This window comes from Budorcas taxicolor, chromosome 17 (assembly GCF_023091745.1).
Source record: "Budorcas taxicolor isolate Tak-1 chromosome 17, Takin1.1, whole genome shotgun sequence".
NCBI lineage: Eukaryota > Metazoa > Chordata > Mammalia > Artiodactyla > Bovidae > Budorcas > Budorcas taxicolor.
The window spans coordinates 52,436,604-52,459,201 of NC_068926.1; the positions used below are offsets into that span (position 1 = coordinate 52,436,604).

A 22,598-nucleotide genomic window follows, 5' to 3' on the forward strand; every position below is an offset into this window, starting at 1 on the left:
CTCTGTTTGGAAACACAGATTTCTTGTGACAATGCCAGAGATATGGTAAGGAAATTTTAACTTGGAGTTTTTAATTAGAATTGAGGATAGGTAAGCATTTTTAACCTTTTCTGGTAACCAATTATCTGTATATAAGACATAGTCTACTGTTTAGAGTTCTTGTTCGTTATTTATGTGCAGTTCTCAGAGTTGATTTATTGCAGTCTTACTGATAAAAATGAATTATTACAGCTTTTACATTAATTTTTGTACTAAATGACTGTAATTCTAGGCACTTGAAATTTCTTTTGGAAATCGATGGCAAATTAGGAATCCGTTTTCATTCTGAACTTTTTAACACCTGCTTCCGGTTTCTTCTTCCGGCTCTACAGAGAATCAAAATAAACGTTTGTAAATTACACAGGAGTAGAAAATCCTTCACTGTTAATTCCTATCATTTTGCAATTATTGGAACCATGGGGAAAGCCAGGCTGACTTTCTTTGTGAACCTCTGAAAGTTTCTCTGTGCCTGGGTTTGACACCTGGCTCATATTCCTTGGGTCAGCAGTTTGTGCCTAGCAATTTTAAACTGTCAACTGATGGCTTTCTTTCTTGATTTGTAGTCTGATTTCACTGCTGATACACATTCTCGAGGTTTTTACTTCAACAAACCAGATGAGGGTCCAAATTCTTGGATGTCTGATTCAGGAACAGGTATGATACTTGTTTTGTTTTCTGGCCTTACCCCTCGGCACGAGGGATCTTTGTTCCCCAATCAGGGATAGAACCTGTGCCCCCTGCAGTGGAAGCATGGAGTCCTAACCACTGAACCACCTGGGAAGTCCCAATACTTACATTTTTAAGGAGTTTTTTTCAAAATAGTAATGTGTGCATTTCTCCTAGGGTGATAATCATGTACAGTATACTAAAGGGGTTCCTAAGACATATTGTGTGTTGTCTTATGTCTCTGCATCTGTAACTTCCTCACTTGCCTTAATTTGTGCTACAAGTTTTGAAAAGATAAAAGTGTTTTTTTTTTTTACAGTTATTTCAAATGGCTACAAAAATCATCTCGGCGTTTTCTCAGATATCCAAAGTGAATTAAGAAATTCAACTCCCCTGTGAGCCATTCTGTATTCTCCATGGTGAACTTATTTTAGTCTTAATGGTTTTACACACTAACTCCTTTTTCCACCATCCCACATCCAATTCAGGATGAATCAGCTTTGCCTGTGAAAGTTGCCAGACTCTAGCAACTGTCACCACCTCCCTGCTCTCATCTTCACAGAGCCTCATCACCTGCCCTCTGGGCTCCCATAAGCCTCCTGACCAGCCTTCCTGCTTTCACCTTGCACCTTCCATCTGTTTTCAACACTAGCCATTGTGATCCTTTGTAATGACTGATCTGATCACGTGACTCCTCTGCATAAACCCTGCGGTGGGTCTGCTGTGTGCAGAATAAGAGCCCAGAGTTTGTCCTTATTCCCACAGGCCTACAGACATCTAGCCCTGCTGTTGGACCTCAGTGTCTGCTAGTCTCCCCTTTTCTCTGATTTAGCAGGGAGGCTTTTTGCTCAAATATGTCAGATGAGTTCTCGTTTTAGGGCTTTTGTTCAGCTGCTTCCTGTACGTGGAATGTTCTCTTCACTCCTTTTGGGGGGAACCTCCCCATACATGGCTAACACGGCCAACCTCAACCATCCTATTCAATAAGAGCATCTGTCCTCCCTTCCACACACACTGCATCCTCCCTTACGCCCAATTTTTAAATTTTACCAGAGGAGAGTGCTCGCCACCTTCTGATATAGTGTATATACTATAGTTTTTTGCCTCCTCCCTGCAGCTGGCATAGTAAAATAAGCATTTGAATCGTTAAGTTTTTTACATTGCTCCTGTGTAAGTCTGTACTTTGCATAAAGAAATTGTTGTCTTTTTAAAAAGTATATTTACTTTAGGGACTTCCCTGGCCATCCAGCAGTTCAGACTTCACCTTCCAACACAGGGAGTGCAGGTTTGATCCCTGGTCAGGGAGCTAATCACACATGCCTCATGTCCAAAAAACCGAAACATAAACAATATTATAACCAATAAAGACTTTAAAAATGGTCCACATAAAAAAAATCTTAAATATTTATTTTATAGTTCAGTTTAAAATATTTGAATCACTAAGTTAGGACTCCTACATGGCAAGACATTTAAGTGAATTTTTTTCCCTTCTAAATTCAATTTTCTGTATCCAGGTAGCCAAAACCTCCCATATTTAATTTTCTTTAGGTAGAAATAAGTTTTTCTACAAAGCACTATTATTCTTTTTCCTCACCTTTATCTATTCTGTATATTTTTTCACATTAGGACTGACTTACTGGAAACTGGAGGAGAAGGACATGTATCACTCTTTGCCTGAGACTTTAGAGAAGACATTTGCACCAGCCTCCTCCACAGATATATCACCAAGCCAGGTAATTTAGTAACATGTGACACACATGTATATTTGTGTTACAAAATTGTATACTGTTTCATTTATAAATTTTGTATTTTTAAATTTCTGATATACAGGAAAAAGGCATGGGCTTTAAATCATACCCGCCTGCTTTCAAATTTGGTCTCTATCATTCATTGCTTGTGTGATCTTAGGAAAATTACTTAAAAAAGAAATTTAAAATGCCCAGTGTCATATGAAATTAAATGACATGGTTTTGTGTCCACTATTTTCAATGTAGTAAGTACACAGATAAACTTCTTTTCCCGTTCCCAGACCTGGTTTTGATTTTCTACTCTGTTATAACCTCCCACTGATCCATTTTGTCATAATTAAGTTACTGTATTGATTTTCTTTGAGCGAGGAATGTAAATATTTTATTGACTTCAAAGAAATAAAAATATCCAGTATGTGTATATCGATGTATATCGATATATATATCTCTCTCTTCTGTGCTTAGATCAGGGAATGAGAAAATAGGTTGGAGGAAAGGAGAGATATGATTAAAGTAACCAGGAGAGCTGTAAATACAAGTGACAGGCGTAGATGGACAGGGCAACACGGGACCAGCAGATTTGTGGACATCTGAGTCCCAGAGAAGGTGGAAACCAGCACTCTATCCTTCAGGAAAAGAGTAAAAGAGACAGATAAACACGAAGAAGGCAGGGCTGGGGAAGTGAGACTGAGGGGTCTGGGAGACTCAGTGGGCTTTGCAGTCATAGGCTCACTGTGTGTGTTTTCTTGATCTGCAGCATCTGTAAATGAACACTCAGTTTTGTTGACTCAAAATATAAAGTTCCCATCAGTTTTAAGACTTCATGCTTCCTATTCTACCAAGAAAAAAAACATTCATCAATTAGACTGATGCAGTGCTTTCTTATCACTTAAATTTATGTTTTATAGACTTAAACATATTTTTGTCATCTATTTCTCATACATACTTAATGAAAAATATAAGTGAAGTAAATTAGTTGAAAGGTCTTTACCTTCAGGGGCTTAACTCTTCCCACTCTTCTCTTAAGTCAGTGCTGGTTTCTGTGTTTTCCATACTCCATTCCCCTTGGGCCACCAAGAGCATTGGTGACTTTACATTTCTTTAAAAGAGAATAAAAAGCCTTGATGCTGAGTTTTTACCTGGCTTAGTAGTTATGTAGGACTGACCTGTATTTGACCCTCAGATGGGGAATGTTGCTTAAGCAGCTGATTCACTGTCCCTTAAATATTGGTTCTCAGGGATTTCAGCACAGGTTCAAGTCACTAGGATTTTCTTCCAAGCTGCTGACACCTGTTTGGCCAATTTTGATGGCTTTTTTATTTGCATATGAGCAGCCAGTGACAATTGTGTCACAGCTACTACTTGACCAAAGGCATTTGTAGGATACCATTAATTATAAGAGGCATCCTCTGTTCAGAGATGTTAAAATATGACAAGAGAAATCGTAAAAGTAGTGCAAAGGGAGTTCTCTGGTGGTCCAGTGGTTGGGACTCCATGCTCTTACTCCTGAGGACCTTGGTTCAGTCCCTGGTTGGGGAACTAAGATCCTACAAGCCTTGTGGCATGGCAAAAAAAGAAGCAGTCCCTCATATAGGGCTGTGTGTGCTCAGTCGTGTCTGACTCTTTGTGACCCTGCGGACTGTAGCCTGCCAGGCTCCCCTGTCCATGGGATTTTACAGGTGAGAATACTGAAGTGGGTTGCCCTACCTTCTCCAGGGGATCTTCCAACCCAGGGATCGAACCCATGTCTCTTGCATCTCCTGCATCGACAGGCAGATTCTTTACCACTGAGCCACCAGGGAAGCCCCACTATAGGGCTACTTTCCGAGTGTTTCTCTAATATGCTGTTTTTGATTCATTCATTTACCCATCTCTCTGTCCATCCTTCCCTTCACCCATTCCAAGGTGAAAAAAGTCACTTTGTATTACTATGAGCTCTAAATAGAATAGTTGTAACTCTTCACCCAGGCCCCCGGGGTAGTTTTCCTTAGGCTATAGCCAGAGCGGAAGAACTGCTGCTCAGCGTAGGCTTTGGCAGTTGAAAAGGCTTCTAGGTTGTAGGTATATAAAAGTAAAATTTCAAAGTGGGGTTATAGAAATCATTAATTTTAAAAGTTTACATTTAACAAATTAATGCCTTTAATGCACACACACAAATTATAATTGTCTTTTTCACAAGCTAGTTAAGGGTTTATTAAAAAATATTAATTCATGGTGCTCGGCAGTCTTTGTAGTATCTGGAAATGGGACAGTTTAAAAGCTTAAAGCTGTATGACGAATGTGTTCTTTCAGTACTTTCAATGTATCTCTCACTGAATCTGTAATATCATTTGAGAGAATGTCCACAGGTTAAATTTGAGGCCCAGAGTTAAATGGCACCCTGTCATGACCCATCTTGAGATAAGTTAGGCCTGGTGTGTTACTATTTGGAGCTGAGGCCTCTTTGTAACACTTCCAGTGTAGCAAAGCCCTGATTTCAGTTGTGGAAGTTAGGATTGTATCTTCTTGTTTTTATAACTAATTTAAAGGAGGTCTTATTTTCATTGGGTAACTTCTTTCTTAACACTTCTTGTTGTCTGTGGTGTGCTGTGCTTAGTCACTGAGTCATGTCTGACTCTTTGCGACCTCATGGACTGTAACCCGCCAGGCTCTTCTGTCCATGGAGATTTTCCAGGCAAGACTCCTGGAGGGGGTTGCCATACCCTCCTCCAGGGGATCTTCCCAACCCAGGGATCAAACCCAGGTTTCCCACATTGAGGGTGGATTCTTTACCATCTGAGGCACCAGGGACTGCCAACTCTTAAACATGAATGTAACTACAGAGCTAGGCAACTCCGCTCTTGACACCTGTCCCTTCAAGTCACAGGAAATAAATCTGGCTGGAAGTTTTCTTGTCCCGCTTCATTCACTCATTACGAAGTCTTTTCTTTAGAACTTGGTTCTTATTTTAAGTAAGGAGATTACCACGGATTTTAATCTTTGAAAGTGTTCTTATGGTTTTAAATATCTTAGGTTAAAATTATCCCATTAATATTTATAGGTAACAGGTAATGGGGAATGACTTCCAAACTCTTATTATAAATCTGATGGTCTAGCATCTTGGTTTATTTTAAATTTTTCAAAAAACCTTTTTATGGTGCTGATTTTGATATCAGGAAAGTAAACTTTTTTCATCATTGATTCATTGATAATATTTGAATAATTTTGTTTCATATCTTTAAGTCTAATACTAGTAATGAGATGAAGCCACCATCACTGAAGGATATTTATCATAAAAAACAAAGGGAAAACAAGCAGTTACCTGAGAGGAATCTCACTTCTGCTTCCAACCCAAATCATCCGCCAGAGGTAAAGTTGTCAGCACTGCTGGGTGAAAATAAAAGATGCTTCATGACTTTAACTCGCATCTTGAGGTTCTTTTCCCTAGGAGATCTAAAGCCTACTCACTTAAACAAACAAAAAGACCTGCGTGGAGAGAGAGAAAGCTTACTGTTCTGTCTTATTTCTAGGTACTGACTCTGGACCCAACGTTACACATGAAGCCAAATCAGCAGATTTCAGGGATTCAACCACATAGCTTTTCGAATGCTCTTGATGACAGAATATCCTTTTCACCGGACTCTGTTCTAGAACCTAGTCTCTCTAGTCACTCTGACATAGACTTGTTTTCACAAGCAAGTCATATCACTTCTCAGTTATCTGGTTTCCCAAAATATCCTACAGATGCAAAAGTTTCGCCAGTGGACTCTTGGAAAAATCAGGCATTCCGAAATGAGAGTAGGACCAGTTCCACGTTTCCTTCAGTATATACCGTTGGTAGTAACGACATCTCAGTCAGCACTGTAGATGAAGAAAACCCTGTCCTGGGACCGCCTGTCTCAGTCAGTCAGTCCCAGCTTCCAGGTACAGCCAATGGTGTCCCAGAATGCATTTCACTGACTTCCCTCGAGGATCCTGTGGTATTGTCTAAGTATGTACTTCTGGGAATGGCTTGTAATGTTAATAGATGTTCTCTAATGTCTGCTTAAATGATGAAAATTGTTTTTATTGAACTTCAGTAATACATAAAAATTAAAATAATTAAGGTAGACTGTCTAAAAAATAATCTTTTTTTGCTTTATTATTAGTAGCTGTCAACTTGTAGATTAATCTCATATTTTCTATAGGTGTATAAAGGGAAAAGGCTGTATTTTTGATTATAAGAATGATTGTATTCTTGTTTTTTCCTATTGAGAGAGTGAGGAGATGCTTTCTAAATATTTTTTCCTCTCACCAACAGGATTAGGCAGAACCTGAAGGAAAAGCATGCTCGACACATAGCAGACCTTCGAGCTTACTATGAATCAGAAATAAATAGTTTGAAACAGAAACTGGAGGAAAAAGAAATTTCTGCAGCTGAAGACTGGAAGGAAACCAATCAAATTCTTGTAGAGAGGTAAAACTTGTAATTTAACTGTAAAGTTAGTGTTTCTCCAATTTGGATATATTATTTTACCCAAAGCATAATATATTGTGATGATAAAACACTTTGAAAGCATGTAATTTCGATTTGAAATTTTTCAGAGAAACATGTTTGCCTAAGTAATTATTTTTAAAGATTTGAGCCATCCTTGTACAAAATACTGAAAATTGATGACATTTGTTTCATATGGGCAAAGTACTGAGACAGTTGAGCAGATTTTGTATATGTAAAGTAATGTCGTTTTGTCCTGTATACTTATTTCCTAATAAGTCTGTGACTGATGTCCTTTTTTCTTACCCAGATATGCATAGCTTTAACCTAGCCACTCATGCACCTGTGGAAATAATTATCTCATTTAAAAAAACCGTAGGCACACAGGAGTGTGGTCTCATATTAAGAACAGCTTTCTGCTTAGTTTAGAGATACTAGTATTAATTACAGCATACTTTGCACCATACTTTACAAATGATATTAAACAGATTGGAAACTGAAGGGTGGCTTCCCTGGTGGCTCAGTGGTAAAGAACCACCTGGCAATGCAGAAGACAACAGGTACGATCCTTGATCGAGGAAGATCCCACATGCTGAGGAGCAACTAAGCCATCAGCCCTTGTGCCACAGCTATTGATCCTGTGCTCTAGAGCCAGGGCGCTGCAAGTGCCAAAGCTCTTGTGCGTAGAGCCTGGAGAGTGGCTGGCGAGTAGCCCCTGCTTGTCACAACTAGAGGAAAACCCGCACAGCAACAAAGACCCAGCACAGCCAAGAACAAATAAATAAAATTATTTTTAAAAAAAGAAAAGAAAGAAAACTGATAGGGTCTAGATGACAGCAAATAATCCTTCTTTAGGGCAAAGAAGACAAAGCTCCTTGAGAATAATTATGAGGGAGCTGAAGTCTTTTGGTCCAGTTAGCAGTCTTAACTTGTAGAATACGAGTAAAACTAGCTTTTATATCAGTGTGTGGTTGCTGTGTTGTTAACATGCTGTCTTAATCCATCCTGGTCATTTCTATTGCTTCCATTTTGCTGTTGGTGGTGGGGATGGGGTCCAGTGGCAGAGAGAAGTAGTTTGAAAAGAGCAAGGGAAAAAAAAACAAACTAGTTTTAGGTTTTCTAGGATGAAAAGAAAAGAACAGATAGCAGGCTAGGGAAGTTGATTCGTGTGTGTGTGTGTGTGTGTGTGTGTGTGTGTGTGTGTGTGTGTGTGTGTGTGTTTAGGAAGGCACAGATGACCACAGGTACTTCCTGTTGGAAATCAGAAGTCTGACAGAAGCGACCAGTAGGCCTTATTAGGTCAAAGAAAAGGTGCCAAAGAAGGCACAAAGTAAAGGGGAACTAGTTAAAATATTTTTATGTCTGGAACCCCTCAAAGTCATGAGGGAATGGAGGAGCAGCCTGGAAGTCAGTGTCTTACATAAATGAAAGTGTTAATAACAACAGCAGTCCATGGCACTGGAGTCAATGTGCCTGTAACATGCAAATGAAGAGCAATGCATTTTTGTCCCCTTCCACTACCCCCAAAGGATTTGGTTTGGCCTGAGGTTACTTAGAGATAAATCATTTACCTAAGACAAAAACTGATAACTATGTTGGCAGTATACATAGCAGTTTTTTTTTCAGACTTTAAAATTGTAAATTGGGAGTTCCAGTTGGGGCCATTAACACTTGTCATACAGTTGTAACTTAGGGGGTGAGATCTTTGGTATACCAGAATCAGTGTGGTGATTAAAACAGAAAAATAACAGCACACCTACAGTTGACTATTCAGTGAACTGTATTATTATTTCACTGTTTCATCAACAGTTTTATTAGTATTTCACTTCTGCAAGGCTTTGATGCTTTTGTTGTTCAGTCACTCAGTTGTGTGACTCTTTGCGACTCTATGGACTGCAGCACGCCAGGCTTCCCTGTCCTTCACCATCTCCTGGAGTTTGCTCAGACTCATGTCCATTGAGTTATTGATGCCATCCAACCATGTCATCCTCTGTCGTCCCCTTCTCCTCCTGCCTCAGTCTTTCCCTGCATCAAGGTCTTTTCCAGTGAGTCAGCTCTTCGTATCAGGTGGGCAAAGTATTGGAGTTTCAGCTTTAGCATCAGTCCTTCCAATGAATATTCAGGATTTATTTCCTTTAGGATCGACTGGTTTGATCTCCTTGCTGTCTTATCCAGCACCACAGTTCAAAAGCATCAGCCTTCCTAATGGTCCAACTTTTATATCCGTACATGACTACTGGAAAAACCATAGCTTTGACTAGATGGACCTTTGTTGGCAAAGTAATGTGTTTGCTTTTTAATAGGTTTTCTAGGTTTGTCATAGCTTTTCTTCCAAGGAGCAAGCATCTTTTTACTTCATTCCTGCAGTTAACATCTGCAGTGATTTTGGAGCCCAAGAAAATAAAGTCTATCACTGTTTCCATTGTTTCCCCATCTATTTGCCATGAAGTGATGGGACCGGATGGGATCTTAGTTTTTTGAATGTTAAGTTTTAAGCCAGCTTTTTCACTCTCTTCTTTCACCTTCATCAAGAGGCTCTTTGGTTCGTCTTGGCTTTCTGTCATTTAGGGTGGTGTCATCTGCATATCTGAGGTTATCGATGCATATTGGATAGGAACCTGAACTCTGGAGCCAGACTGCCTTGCTCGTAATCCTAGTGTGGCTCAGAAGGAACTTGTCTTCTCTGTCTCTCTCTTCACATATGTAAAGTGGGAATAATGGCAATCCTGACTCACAGGATTGTGAGGATGAATGCAAAGTGCTTAACATAGACTGGGTATGTAGCCAGTGCCCAATAAATACTAGCTGTTATTTACAATACATCATTAAACACTGAGTCAAAATGTTAACCGAATTCTGTGTATTTTGTTATTTTCAGGTCCTATGATAATTAGCTTTACAAAGAATGTCCTTCATTATAAGAATAAGGACATTCATGCCAATTTGAATAATATAGAAGGATATAATATGAAGTCTTTCTACCCCATCTTCTGTTCTCACATCTTAGACTTAATTTTTTGCATCCTTTTAGAAATCAGAATGTATATGCATGTATAAATTGTTTTCATGACAAAGATCAAGCTGTTTATGCAGTCGTCTATATGTTGCACATTAAGTGTACAGTTCACTGGCTTTGTGCCTTCCCATTGTTGTGCTACCATCCCCAGTATCCATTTCCAGAACTTGTTTTAGCCTACTTATTAAACAATAACTCCCCATGACCCCTCCCTCCAGCCCCAGCAATCATCATTCTGCTTTGTCTCTATTAATTTGATGCTTCTGGGTACCTTGTATAAATGGAATCACTGTATTTGTCCTTTTGTGTCTGGTTTATTTCACTCAGCATACTGTGTCCTTGAGGTTCATCCATGTTCTAGCATGTGTCAGAGTTTTCCTTCCTTTTTAAGCCTGAATAATACTCCATTGCATGTACACACATGCGCGCGTGCGCGCGCGCGCACACACACACACACACACACACACACACTGCCTTTTGTTTATATCCATTCATCCCTTGGTGGACACTTAAATTGCTTCCATCTTTGGGCTATTGTGAATTATACTGCTGTGAATCTGAATATACAAATACTTGCTCATATCTTGCTTTTTTCACCTAATAATTCTTAAAGATTTTCTCATATCATTTTTAATATTCCCTGAATGCTATAATATCAGGTTCATTGGGATATATTTTACTAAAATGGCATCCTTAGTCTTGGCTAACGTTGGAAAATTTGTTTTATGTAATATATTAGAGAATCAGATTTTTATAACACTTTCAAGAGAAAGGATATTGCTTTTGATTGTTTTGTTTCAATATATTTTTTTAGATGTGGCCAATTAGAGAGTGCTCTGAATGAAGCTACTAGTCATGTGAGAACACTTGAAAATAAGAATAACTTACTGGAAAGAGAAGTGGTAAGTAAGTATGGTATTTTTGGTCGTTGTTCTAGTGGCTAAATGTTTAAAAATGTAAGCTTTTTTATTAACTGAACTTTAGAGACAAATGAATGTTTTTATAAAAGCATTATATGTTGCTTGTCTTCTCCTTTAGGGTTTCTTGTTAAGATTCCGTTTTGAATGCTGCTGGCTTCATATGATAACTACATATTTTACCCCTTAAAATTTTTATTTTTTAATCGGGATATAATTTGGACATTATAAAACTCATGCTTTTAAAGTGTACAATTCAGTGGGTTTTAGTATATTTACAAATTTATGCACCTATGACCATAATTAATTTTATAAGTTTTTTCTGCCTTAAAAAGAAATCCCAGACCCCTTTAGCCATCCCTGCCATTCACATACACACTCTTTTCAGCCATAAGCAGCCATTACTCTGCTTTCTGTTTCTATGAGTTTACCTATTCTGGGTATTTGGTGTAGATGGAATCACATCATATGTGACCTTGTGTGTCTGGCTGCTTTCCCTTAGCGTCAGGTTTTCAAGGTTTATCCATAGGGTAGCATGGGCCAGTATGTCACTCTTTCATAGCTGAGTAGTACTCTGTGGTATGGCTCTGCCACATTTTGTTTATCTGTCCATCAGGTGATAGGTGGGTTGTTTTCACTTTTTGGCTATTATAAATGATAGTGCTGTAAACATGTGTATACAAGATTTTCTATGGACATATTTTCAGTTTTCTTAGATATATAAGTAGGAGTGCTTAACCTTTTCCTCTTAAATAACTTGTTTTTCCCCCCATGCACTGCCAAGTTTTATTCTTTTATGTGTAATTTTACAAACAAAGTTTTGCTGGAAAATGCGTTATATTCTAGACATTATTTCTGTGTCTTTGATGTTTATTTAGTTATCTTTGTCTCCTCCTAAACTGTGGCTTCCCATTTGGTTCAGTGGTAAGGAATTTGCCTGCAGGAGATGTGGGTTCGATCCCCTGGGTCAGGAAGATCCCCTGAGGAGGAAGTGGCAACCCACTTCAGTATTCTTGCCTGGAAAATCCCATGGACAGAGGAGAGAGGCTGGCAGCTACAGTCTATACAGTCACAAAGAGTCAGACACAACTGAGTGACTGCACCTCCTAAACTATAAACTCATGAAGTCAGGGACGTTTCTGTTAATTTTACATTTCTAGCACCCTAGTAACCTGGTGCCTGGTGGATTTGCAGTTAATGATTATTGAATGAATATTAACAGATCAGATGCATTTTGAATTTTCTTTTATTTTCATTATGAGACAATATGGTAAGAAATGCTTTTTTTCCCCTATAAATATTAATATGAGGCAAAAAATTCCAGTTTTGCTCTCAGTTTCCTGATAGTCATGGTGATTTTTTCCTCTTTAAAGTGGTCTGTAGATGAGTCTTGGAATCAGAATGCCTCAGTGCTTTTCTGTGTATTATTCTGTTGGGTAATCCTTTCTAGTCTCCATTCCTAGGATATAACAGAGTATCAATTGTGTTCATTTCCATTTCTATGTTTTTATATCTTAGTGTCCACAGTTTATTAGCTGCTATTGAGACCTCTGTTTTTTTTTTAAATTATATTATTGAAAACAACATATTATCCTTGTCTTTGTTTTGTAGAGTGATTTCAGAGAACGCTTCAATGCAGCCAGCAGTGCCTCCAAAATTCTGCAGGAACGAATTGAAGAAATGAGAACAAGTAATAAAGAGAAAGACAATACCATTATTCGACTGAAATCTAGACTTCAGGATTTGGAAGAGGCGTTTGAGAATGCTTACAAACTCTCAGATGATAAAGAAGCAAGACTAAAACAAGAAAACAAAATGTTTCAAGATGTAAGTGACAAGTAACGATAACTCAGTCTGTGGTTGGCTAAAAGTCGATTCAGGGTTTGTAGCCTTACAAGCTGTTATGACATAGTTCACGTTTGTTTTCGCTTTACATGACTTTGCTGTTGCTGCAAATATCTGTATACCTTTCTGGTTGAGTCGGTTGGGTCTTATCTTGAAACAGGAAGTCAGGGCTTTCAGAACTATGGTGTCACTCCCACGCCTTTCGGTCTCTAGCAGGGCAGCTTTTGAGTGGTCTTAAATCAACATCTGTGTGTCTGGAAGGTAAAATGAACCAGATTTAGAAGAGGCTTGATATAATTATTCATATTTATTTAATTTCATTTAAAATTTAGAATTGTATCACATTAAAAATGGATTAAAGTTTCAGGTTTTTTCAGTTTAAATTTTTATTAATATTTTTGTGACAGTACATAAAAAATCTGAAAGTATTTCCAGCTGTTGAAATTTTCTTTCTGGTAGCTTTAGATTTGATTCTTGCTGCTTTGTTTTTTAACATTTATTTTCATGAAGATAATACATGTAAATAGTTTAAATGGTCAAATTTCAAATGAGAAACAGCAGTCTTCTCCACCTCTTCCTGAGTTGTAATCCTCTATCCTAGAGGTCGTTATTTTCAGCCCTTTTAGTTACTTCTAAAATTTTGCTTCCTGTTTCTAAGTAATAAACTTACATTTCTCTTTAACCTGTCAGTCTCAGATGTTATATATTGACTTCCTTCTGTGCAAGATCACTACAGTTTAGCTTTCTTTCACCATTGGCTCCCTAACACTTGTCCCCCTCTTTCCAGTGTGATTAAATTGATTCTAAGAAGCTTATTTTTTACAACTCTGAAATTGGAATACATTTTTATACTATAGTGACTTATTTCAATTGAAGTGTTTTTTCCTCTTAGCGTTTTAAGACTGTGCTGGGTCTTCACTGCTGCGTGAGCTTTCTCTAGTCGTGGAGAGTGAGGGCTACTCTCCTTGCGGGGCATGGGCGTCTCCTTGAGGTGGCTTCTCCTCGCATTGTGCAGAGTTTAATAGTTGCAGCTCTCGGGCTCCAGAGTGCAGCCTCCGTAGCTGTGGCACTCAGGCTTAGCTGCCACATGGCATGTGGGATCTTCTTGCACCAGGAATTGAACTGGTGTTCCCTGCATTGCGAGGCAGATTCTTAACCACTGAACCACCAGGGAACCCCCCTCTTAGTATTTTAGTAAATATTAAATAGTATGATTTCTGATCAGTGGTAAAATGGTATGATTTCTGATCAGTGGTATCTTAGATTTTAAATACAGTATATTATTTATAGGTGGATTCGAATTCAGTATTTCTTATGTCTATGTAAATATTTTTCAGAGCTAAGCTACAGTGTTCAGTGATTTTATTTCCTTTCTCTTCCAACTTTCATTATATTTTTCCTTAATTTAGTAATTGCTTTATTTTTAATCTGCTTAGTTTTTTTTTTTTTTTTTTTAACATGCATGGCACTTCCTTTCCCCTTGCCTGCCTACCTAGTATCCTTGCTTCAGTTTGAACTGATTGCTCTGAGGTTTGATGCACAGATTTGTAGGGCTTGCCCTTGTCATCATCCTGGGAGCTGTCTTTCCTTCTCTTCTGTGCCGCATCTGTCGTTTTGTGTAGGTTCTACATCTTCTGTTTTGCTAGTGTACATCTCCTGAGAAAAAGAAGCATGAGACAGATTTTGAGGTCTTCCATATCTGAAAACGTTTATAGTTACAACCCCACTTTACATTTAAAAAAAAGTTTTATTTTTTAGAAATAGTTAGAATTACAGAAAAACTGAGGAGACAGTAGAGTGTCCCCATATGCCCCACACCATTTCCCCTGTTTTTGGCATCTTGCATTTGTATGATACCTTGGCTCAGAGGTTAAAAGCATCTGCCTCCAATGCAAGAAACCCGGGTTCGATCCCTGGGTCGGGAAGATCCCCTGGAGAAGAAAATGGCAACCCACTCCAGTATTCTTGCCTGGAGAATCCCATGGACAGAGGAGCTTGGTAGGCTACAGTCCACAGGGTCACAAAGAGTCGGACACGACTGAGTGACTTCACTTCACTTCAGTTTGGCCACAATTAATGAACACTTTGATGCGTTATTAATAAATAAAACAGTTTATTTAGATTTCCTTGTTTTCTTCCTAATGTTCCTTTTCTGCTCCGGGACTCCCTCCAGGAGACCAGGTTACATTTAGCCAGCCCATCTGCATAAGTTCCTCTTAGCTGTGGCAATTTCTCAGATGTCCCTCCTTTTTCATGACCTTGACAGTTTTGAGGACTGGGCAGGTGTTTTGCAGGATGTCCCTTTTGAGAGTTGACTAATGTTTTTCTCATCATCAGACTGGGAGTTATTAGGAAAATCATAGAAGTAAAGTATCATTTTCAGCATGTCATATCAGCAAACACTATGTTTTTTTATTCTTTTACAGTCAATTTAGTAAAGTTTCAGGAGGGCATGCATATGAACACTCTGTTCACTGTGCTGTATTTTATTAGAACTTTATATTGTTTGGTTATTATTCTTACTTAATGTATTGGTAGTGTAATTTTAGTGTGTGAGAGAACATGAGCTCCTGGTTTTTAAAATTTCTTGTACTTTTTGTTTTAACATAACATCAGACTTACAGAAAGTTGCAAAAATTATATAAAGAATTTCCATATACCCTTCACCTAGATTCTGAATAACATCTTATGTGTTTTATCATTCTGTCCACATGTAGTTAAATGATTGAAAAAAATATTTTTCCTAAACCATTTGAGAGTAAGTTAGAGATATAATGCACCTTTATCTCTAAATACTTCAAGGTATATTTCTTAAGAACAAAGACAGTCTTATATAACTGTAGCAAAGTTAGGAAATAACATTAGTACAGTAATCTTTTGAGGGGGTGAAGTAGGAAAGGCTAGCTGTGGCAGGCAAAGGGAGACACACTGAGCTTCTGCCCCAAAAAGCTATGTGTTTCCCAGTACAGTACTCTAATTTATATGCTCCATTCAATTTTTGTGAATTATACTATAAATGTTAGTTATCCTTTTGGTATAAAGAGATAACAGATCTCTTTTCCCATGTTCAGGATCTGATCCAAGACTACATACTGCATTGAGTTGTCATATCTTTTTTATCTCCTTTAATCTGGAGCAGTTCCTCAGTTTTTGTTTTTCTTTTATAACCTTCAAATTCTTTGAAGATCACAGACTATTTTATAGGACTGTGCCTTCTAACATGATCGCTGCTAGCCACATGTGACTGTTTATTTTCCACACTGTGCAGCTTATGGGAGGCCTAACCACTGAACCACCAGGGAATTCACTCACTCATCTCTTTTTTTTCCTTTTTTGTTCCTCGTTTTTTTAGTTGCCTTTAATCTGAAACAATGTGTTAACATTGTCCTTTCATGACACTAGCATCTTTGAAGAGTATGGGTAGTGATTTTATAGGTTTTTATAGTCTCCACTGATGTTATAATATTTAATCTTGTGATGCAGTTCTTTTGTTTTTCCTTGTAGCTTTTAGGAGAGTATGAGTCCCTTGGAAAAGAACACGAAAGAGTAAAGGTAATGGTCACTGATTCATGTTCTGAACTTCCTGTGGGGCAGACGCATCAGTTTGGAAGTCAGGAGATCTGACTGTCTCCCTTTTTTCTCCCCTCCTTTGTGCCCATCTGGCTATTTGAACTAGACGTATCCTCTCTGTGTCAGTATCCTTATTTTCAAATATCTGCCCTTGAACTTACAAGTTTGTTAAATTTGTTAATTTAAAAAATATTTATTGAGTGGTTGCTTCATTTGAGGTGAGATGAAATTTTTAGAAGAGTATAAAATACAAATGTGCATGGTTAATACTATTTAGATATAAAGTTTTGTGTTGCAAAACAGTAGCTTTTTGTGGGGTTGAGTAACCTATGTTTGAATTCTTACAATTAAAACTCTGTTTGGGATCTACAATTTCTAATTCACTGAAACTCCACAATAAGTAAGTGAGTTTCAAGTAATTCTGTTGCATGAAATGCAGGGTTGTGATTATCCAAGGTTAATGAAAAGGCCAGCACAGCTTGGTAGCCAGAATGTCTGGGGTTTCAGGGGCTAGTCGTTACAGCTGAAATCTCATTATTACAGGTTTTAGTTTTTCCATTTACTGAGGTTTCAGTCAGTTTGTGTTTAAAAATGTTAATTTTGACACTGATTGTTTCTAATCGAGCAAAGCTTAATAGGCTTTATTTATTAAAAAGGGGCCATACCACCTTGAACATGGCCGATCTCGTCTGATCTCAGAAGCTGAGCAGGGTTGGGCCTGGTTAGTACTTGGATGGGGCTTCCCTGGTGGCTCAGATGGTAAAGCATCTGCCTGCAACACAGAAGACCTGGGTTTGATCCCTGGGTCTGGAAGATCTGTTGGAGAAGGAAATGACAACCCACTCCAGTATTCTTGCCTGGAAAATCCTATGGATGGAGGAGCCTGGTAGGGTACAGTCCATGGGGCTGCAAAGAGTCAGACATGACTGAGTGACTTCACTTTACTTCACTTTTATTAAAAAGGGAACTTACACACAGCTATTTGATTAAACCAGTATTTGCTGTCTCATTTTTTCCTTTGTGTTATGTGTATTTTCTCTGGTTGATGCCAGACTTGCTGATTATGCATAATTTTCTTTATAGTTCTCTTTTGGTGTATTCCTCTTAAGGTGCATAATATAAAACTAATCTAAGACTACATCTAAATATTTGTCTTCAGTTATCTGAATTTTTTCTTTATTTTCATAGGATACATTAAATATAACTGAGAACAAATTGCTTGATGCACATACTCAGATTTCTGATTTGAAAAGGTAAAATCTAATAAGCAAAAACCTTTTAATTGTTCTTTCAGCCCTTAAATATGTGTCTAAATTGTAAATGATGGGAAAGGAAACCCTTTTTTGAGGATTTTTAAGCACTTTGAGATTAGATTTTATCCTCATCTTCCCTTCACCTGGAAATACATTTTATTTTAGCCGACGAGTTTAAAATAATTAGAATACATCGGTGGCTGTGCCTGCAAGGTGTGCGTGTGCTTAAACATTATGCATTTTCTTAGCATCGGTAAAGCGTAAGTAATATTAAGTCATTGAAAAGAATTTTAGGAAGTAGTCTAATTCACTGAATTATTTTTGTGCTCCAAAAAGAAAACAGCATTCACACCAATTTTGTGATTATATATTTCTTAAAGACCAGGTTCAGGAACTGTATTCATGATCCGATTTGCTTAATTAGGTAAGGCACAGTGTGTAAATGGCCCCTATGGCTATGATTAGATATTTCTAATTGGCTTCAGAGTATATTTTTGTGTTTGGAGATTAATGATGTCCCTCATTTAGAGATTTTACCATGCTCTTAAGGACTTCTCAGAAAAGAACAGAAGTACTGTGTAGCTTTCTTGTCTGCTCAAGTCTTTTCTGTGAAGCGTTCAATTCTAGGGATAGTTTTGTTATCAGATTGGTATACACAGTCAGCCCTGTTAGAGCTTTCTTTTTTAAACTTTCCCTGCAACAGAGTAGGTAAGAATCTAAATTTGAAAGATGAGATAAAGACATATTCAAAAGTTTTAAAAGAACAGAAAAATGCAAAGATAAGCCTCAAAATAATTAATTGGCCATAGTACTTATTTTCTGTTGGTGAACTTGAAGATAAGCTGTTATTCTGAGCATAGCACAAATTAGATGAGCTGCCTGTAAGTTGAGAGTTGTTCAAAAAGGAAGTTCTTGTTAATAGGTCTGCTTTGGATAGCAAGCCTGCTTCCTCTTTTGTGAGAGCCTAACCTGTGTATCTTTTGTACAAGTCATGTACCTGTTAGAATTAAACACCTTGCAGTTTATTTGCAAATTGCAATTTATTTGATTGCTTGAATTTTATTTGTATTTAATTTGTACTGTTTTATCTGTGGTCAAATTTCTAAACTTTTTTTCTACTTGCTGTATTAAATGCATTTTTGTTCCCTTTTCCTGTAGTTATAGCGTATGAAATACTCCTTTGTAGGATTTTTTTCTATTTGCCTTTCTATATTCTCCCTGATTTTGTTCAGCTTTTTAAAGTTTAATGTGACATTTTACTATGAAAAAGTTTTATGAATTTATATCTCTTTTGTCACCCCTTTCCTAGAAATGTCTGTTAAATAAGTAATTCATAGTTGAGCTGTATTTTAAGCTTGTTGAAATGTACTTAATTTATTTTACTGCGTTTGAATTAGGACAGTTTCAAAACTTGAAGCTCAAGTCAAGCAAGTAGAGCATGAAAATATGTTGAGTCTTCGTCATAATTCTAAAACTCCCGTGAGACCCTCACATGCCAAGTAAGTTACTTCATTTAATCTCTGTGAAACTAGTAATAGGTAAATCCTATAATTGAGCTGAGACACTCCTCTGTCTAAATGGTGAAGAAGGCAGGGTTAAATGTCATCACAGATCTTATGTGTGAAAGCATCTTACTGTTAGATATTGTGAAAACTGTTAGGCAGAGGCATTTGCCAAAAGGAGAAAATAGTAAAAGCAGATTGGGACTGAGGAGAATTGGGATGGTTTTTGGTTTTTGACTCTGCCCAGCTGTGTGACCTCAGACGAATCACTTAATTTTTTTGGAGCCCAATCTCATCTGTAAAATCAAGGACATTGGACTACAACATCTCAAAGGGTCTGTTAGCCCTTGTGCTCAATTGCTCAGTCGTGACTAACTCTTCGCGATCCCATGAACTACCAGGCTCCTCTGTCCATGGGATTGTCCAGGCAAGAATACTGGAGTGAGTTGCCGTAGCTCTTACCTTCCATAAATTTCATTCCTGTGTTAATGAAAAACTTATGATGATGGATCTGCGTTAGGCTGTGTGAATTTTTCTTTTTAGTTTTTCCAGATTAGCTTTGTTATAAGCTAAGAACATTATCTTGATGATACATTTACAGAGTAAGTTTTTTCATAATTTGAATTGGTTTTTATTATGATTTTAATGTAAAAAAGGTAATAAAGAGTAGATTATAACTTCCTAATATTGATGTTTTATCAGAAAAATTTTAGATTGTGTTGTTAACCTTTTTAAGTTGTAACTGTCAAAGGAGAAACTTTTTCTAAATTTTTACTCATCTGTATTATGTGGGACATAATGGATTATTTAAAGAAAAAAAAATGTAAATAAATGAAGTTGGGTGTTTGAGATTGAATAAAAGGAAGGACTAAGGTTTGCCTGGGGGGAGAGTCCTTTCTGAGGAGGGGACATGTAAGCAGAGAGGTAAGATGTGTGTGGAGTCGTTCCGGAGAGAGGTGTGGAAGGGAGGGAGTGTTCCACACAGAGACAGTGGCCTTGCTGAGTCCTGAGGAAGGAGAGAGCTTAGTTTTATGTTTGAAGAACCCAGAGGAGGCTTGTGTGGCCTTACTGTTGCCATCATACATAACTGTCTAAGCCATGGTCAAGGGTTTGAGTTTTACTCTAAGTCCATTGGGGCACCTCTGAAGGCTTTTTGTATAGTAAAATGGTGTCACCTGATTTATCATTTTGTTCAGTGAACCTGCCGTGAGGAAGGGAAAAGAGTAGAAACAGACTAATTAGACTCTTGAAGGACTTGGAGAGAGATGGTATTAGCTGGGTTGTGGCCACAGAAATGGGTAGAGGGGAAGGATTTGAGAAAATGCTGGAGGTAGAAGCCACAGAACATGGTTATGAGTTGGATGGAGCATAAGAAAGGGAGGTGTCAGATAAAGCCAGGTAGAACTTTTGTTTCTGTCTTAAACAGCCAAGGGTGTCACATTGAACCAGGGAAGAGATGGAAAGAGTAGAACATGGAGTAAAGATCAGAATTTCCATCTTGAATATTTTAGTGTGAGATTCATGTGAATTCCAAGTGGAACCCAAGCAGGGGATGATAAATTTACATTTGGAGTGCAGAAAGAAGACTGGAGTTATAAATACTAGAGTTTTGTCTTTGTAGGTGGCACTTATTGGATGGATGGGTGTGTTTAGTGAGAAGTGAGTCCACGTCAGAGCTCTGAAGAGCTCCAGTGTTGTGGCTTTGGGTAGAGAAGGAGCTGGAAAAGGAAACTGAGAAATAGCTGCTAAAAAACAGGAGAAAGACTGAAGCAGCTACCATGAGAACCAGTGAGATAGAGAGACTGAAGCAGCTACCTTGAGAACCAGTGAGCTACCATGAGAACCAGTGAGATAGGGACTGAGTGTCCCTTGCATTTACAAGCTGGGGGTTCCTGATGACCTGGAGAGCCGTTTATGTAGAGCCATAGAAGCAGAAGCCAGTTGGGAATGTATTGAATGAAGAGCGAGTGAAAACCCAGATGTCCAACAGCTGTAATGTCAGTGTATTGTGATACATTTATGTATGATACTGCTCAGCGTGACCATATACAGACTAGATCAGGGGTTAACAAGCGACAGCTCCCTGGCGAAATCCAGGCCTCCCGCCTGTTTCTGTAGGGTTTGTGAGCAAAGAATGGTTTTTGTTTTTAATTTTTCGGGGAAAAAAAATTTCATGTTACATGAAAATTATATGAAATTCAGTTTTTAGTGTCCATAAATAAAGTTTGATTGGCTTACATCAAGTTTATTCACTTACATGCTCTCTATAGCTGGTCTGTGCTACAGTGGCAAAGGTGAGTAGTTGGGACTGAGTCTATCTGGCTGATAACACCTAAAATATTTATTATCTGGCTGTTTACTGAAAAAATTTGCCCACTCCTGAACTAGACTCATTGTGGTTTAATCTTAACATAATATGGGACAACAACAAAAAACTAGTTGCTAAAGAAATAGGATGCTAGTTATTAGATTGGAACAAAAGTAATTGCAGTTTTGGACTGTGAATTTTAAATCATTATGTGTTCAGTCACTTCAGTCATGTTCGACTGTGATGCTGTGGACTGTAGCCCACCATACTCCTTGGTCCATAGGATTCTCTAGGCAAGGATACTGGTGTGGATTGTCATGCCCTCCTCCAGATAAATCATTATAACTAGGCTCAAACACATCTTTATTAATCAAAATAGGGACTGTTCCAACCAACACATTTTTGCCAATGAAAAATAAGTGTGTTTATTCCTGTAGCGTACAGATCCATGCTTTGGGATTTGTCAAACTCTCGGAAAACATTTTCTGCCTCCTGCTGGTTGTGGAAGCATTTTCCTTGCAGAAAGTTGTGGAGATGGTTGAAGAAGTGATGGTTGGTTGGCGAGATGTCAGGTGGATATGGTGGATGAGGCAGAACTTCGTAGCCCGATTTGTTCACCTTTTGAAGTGTTGGTTGTGCTACACGTGGTTGGGCATTGTCTTGGAGAAGAATTGGGCATATTCTGTTGACCAGTACCAGCTACAGGCTTTGAGTTTTTGGTGCATCTCATCGATTTTCTCAGATATAATGCTGTCACTGGGATTCAGAAAGCTGCAGTGGATCAAGCGCACAGCAGATCACTACACAGCAACCATGACCTTTGCTTGGTGCAAGTTTGGCTTTGGGAAGTGCTTTGGAGCTGCTTCTCGGTCCATGGTCCATCCACTGAGCTGGTCGTCACTGGTTGTATAAAATCCACTTTTAGTCGCATGTCGCAATCCTATGAGAAGTGGTTCGTTGTTGTGTAGAATAAGAGAAAGCGGTACTGCAAAACGACGGGTTTTTTTGATTTGCAGTGAGCTCATGAGGCACTCACTCAGTGAGTTTTTTCACCTTTCCAGTTTGCTTTCAAATGCCAGTGAAAGTGAAAATCGCTTAGTCGTGTCCGACTCTTTGCTACCCCATGGACTGTACAGTCCATGGAATTTCCCAGGCCAGAATACTGGAGTGAGTCGCCATTCCTTTCTCCAGGGGATCTTCCCAACCCAGGGATCAAACGCAGGTCTCCCGCACTGCAGGCAGATTCTTTACCAGCTGAGCCACCAGGGAAGCCCTTTCACT

The 22,598-nt window shown here is 38.3% G+C and overlaps 1 protein-coding gene across 1 annotated transcript in view; it reads left to right on the forward strand.

Annotated features, from left to right (window-relative positions):
* Positions 1-22,598, forward strand: part of MPHOSPH9 (M-phase phosphoprotein 9) — a 52,207-nt gene that overhangs the window by 16,119 nt on the left and 13,490 nt on the right. The window contains exons 6-15 of the mRNA XM_052654909.1: positions 603-693; positions 2,332-2,438; positions 5,676-5,801; positions 5,963-6,423; positions 6,733-6,888; positions 10,737-10,824; positions 12,451-12,666; positions 16,189-16,236; positions 17,443-17,507; positions 18,905-19,006. Coding sequence (XP_052510869.1) covers positions 603-693; positions 2,332-2,438; positions 5,676-5,801; positions 5,963-6,423; positions 6,733-6,888; positions 10,737-10,824; positions 12,451-12,666; positions 16,189-16,236; positions 17,443-17,507; positions 18,905-19,006 — 1,460 coding nt within the window. The remainder of the gene's footprint in view (positions 1-602; positions 694-2,331; positions 2,439-5,675; positions 5,802-5,962; positions 6,424-6,732; positions 6,889-10,736; positions 10,825-12,450; positions 12,667-16,188; positions 16,237-17,442; positions 17,508-18,904; positions 19,007-22,598) is intronic.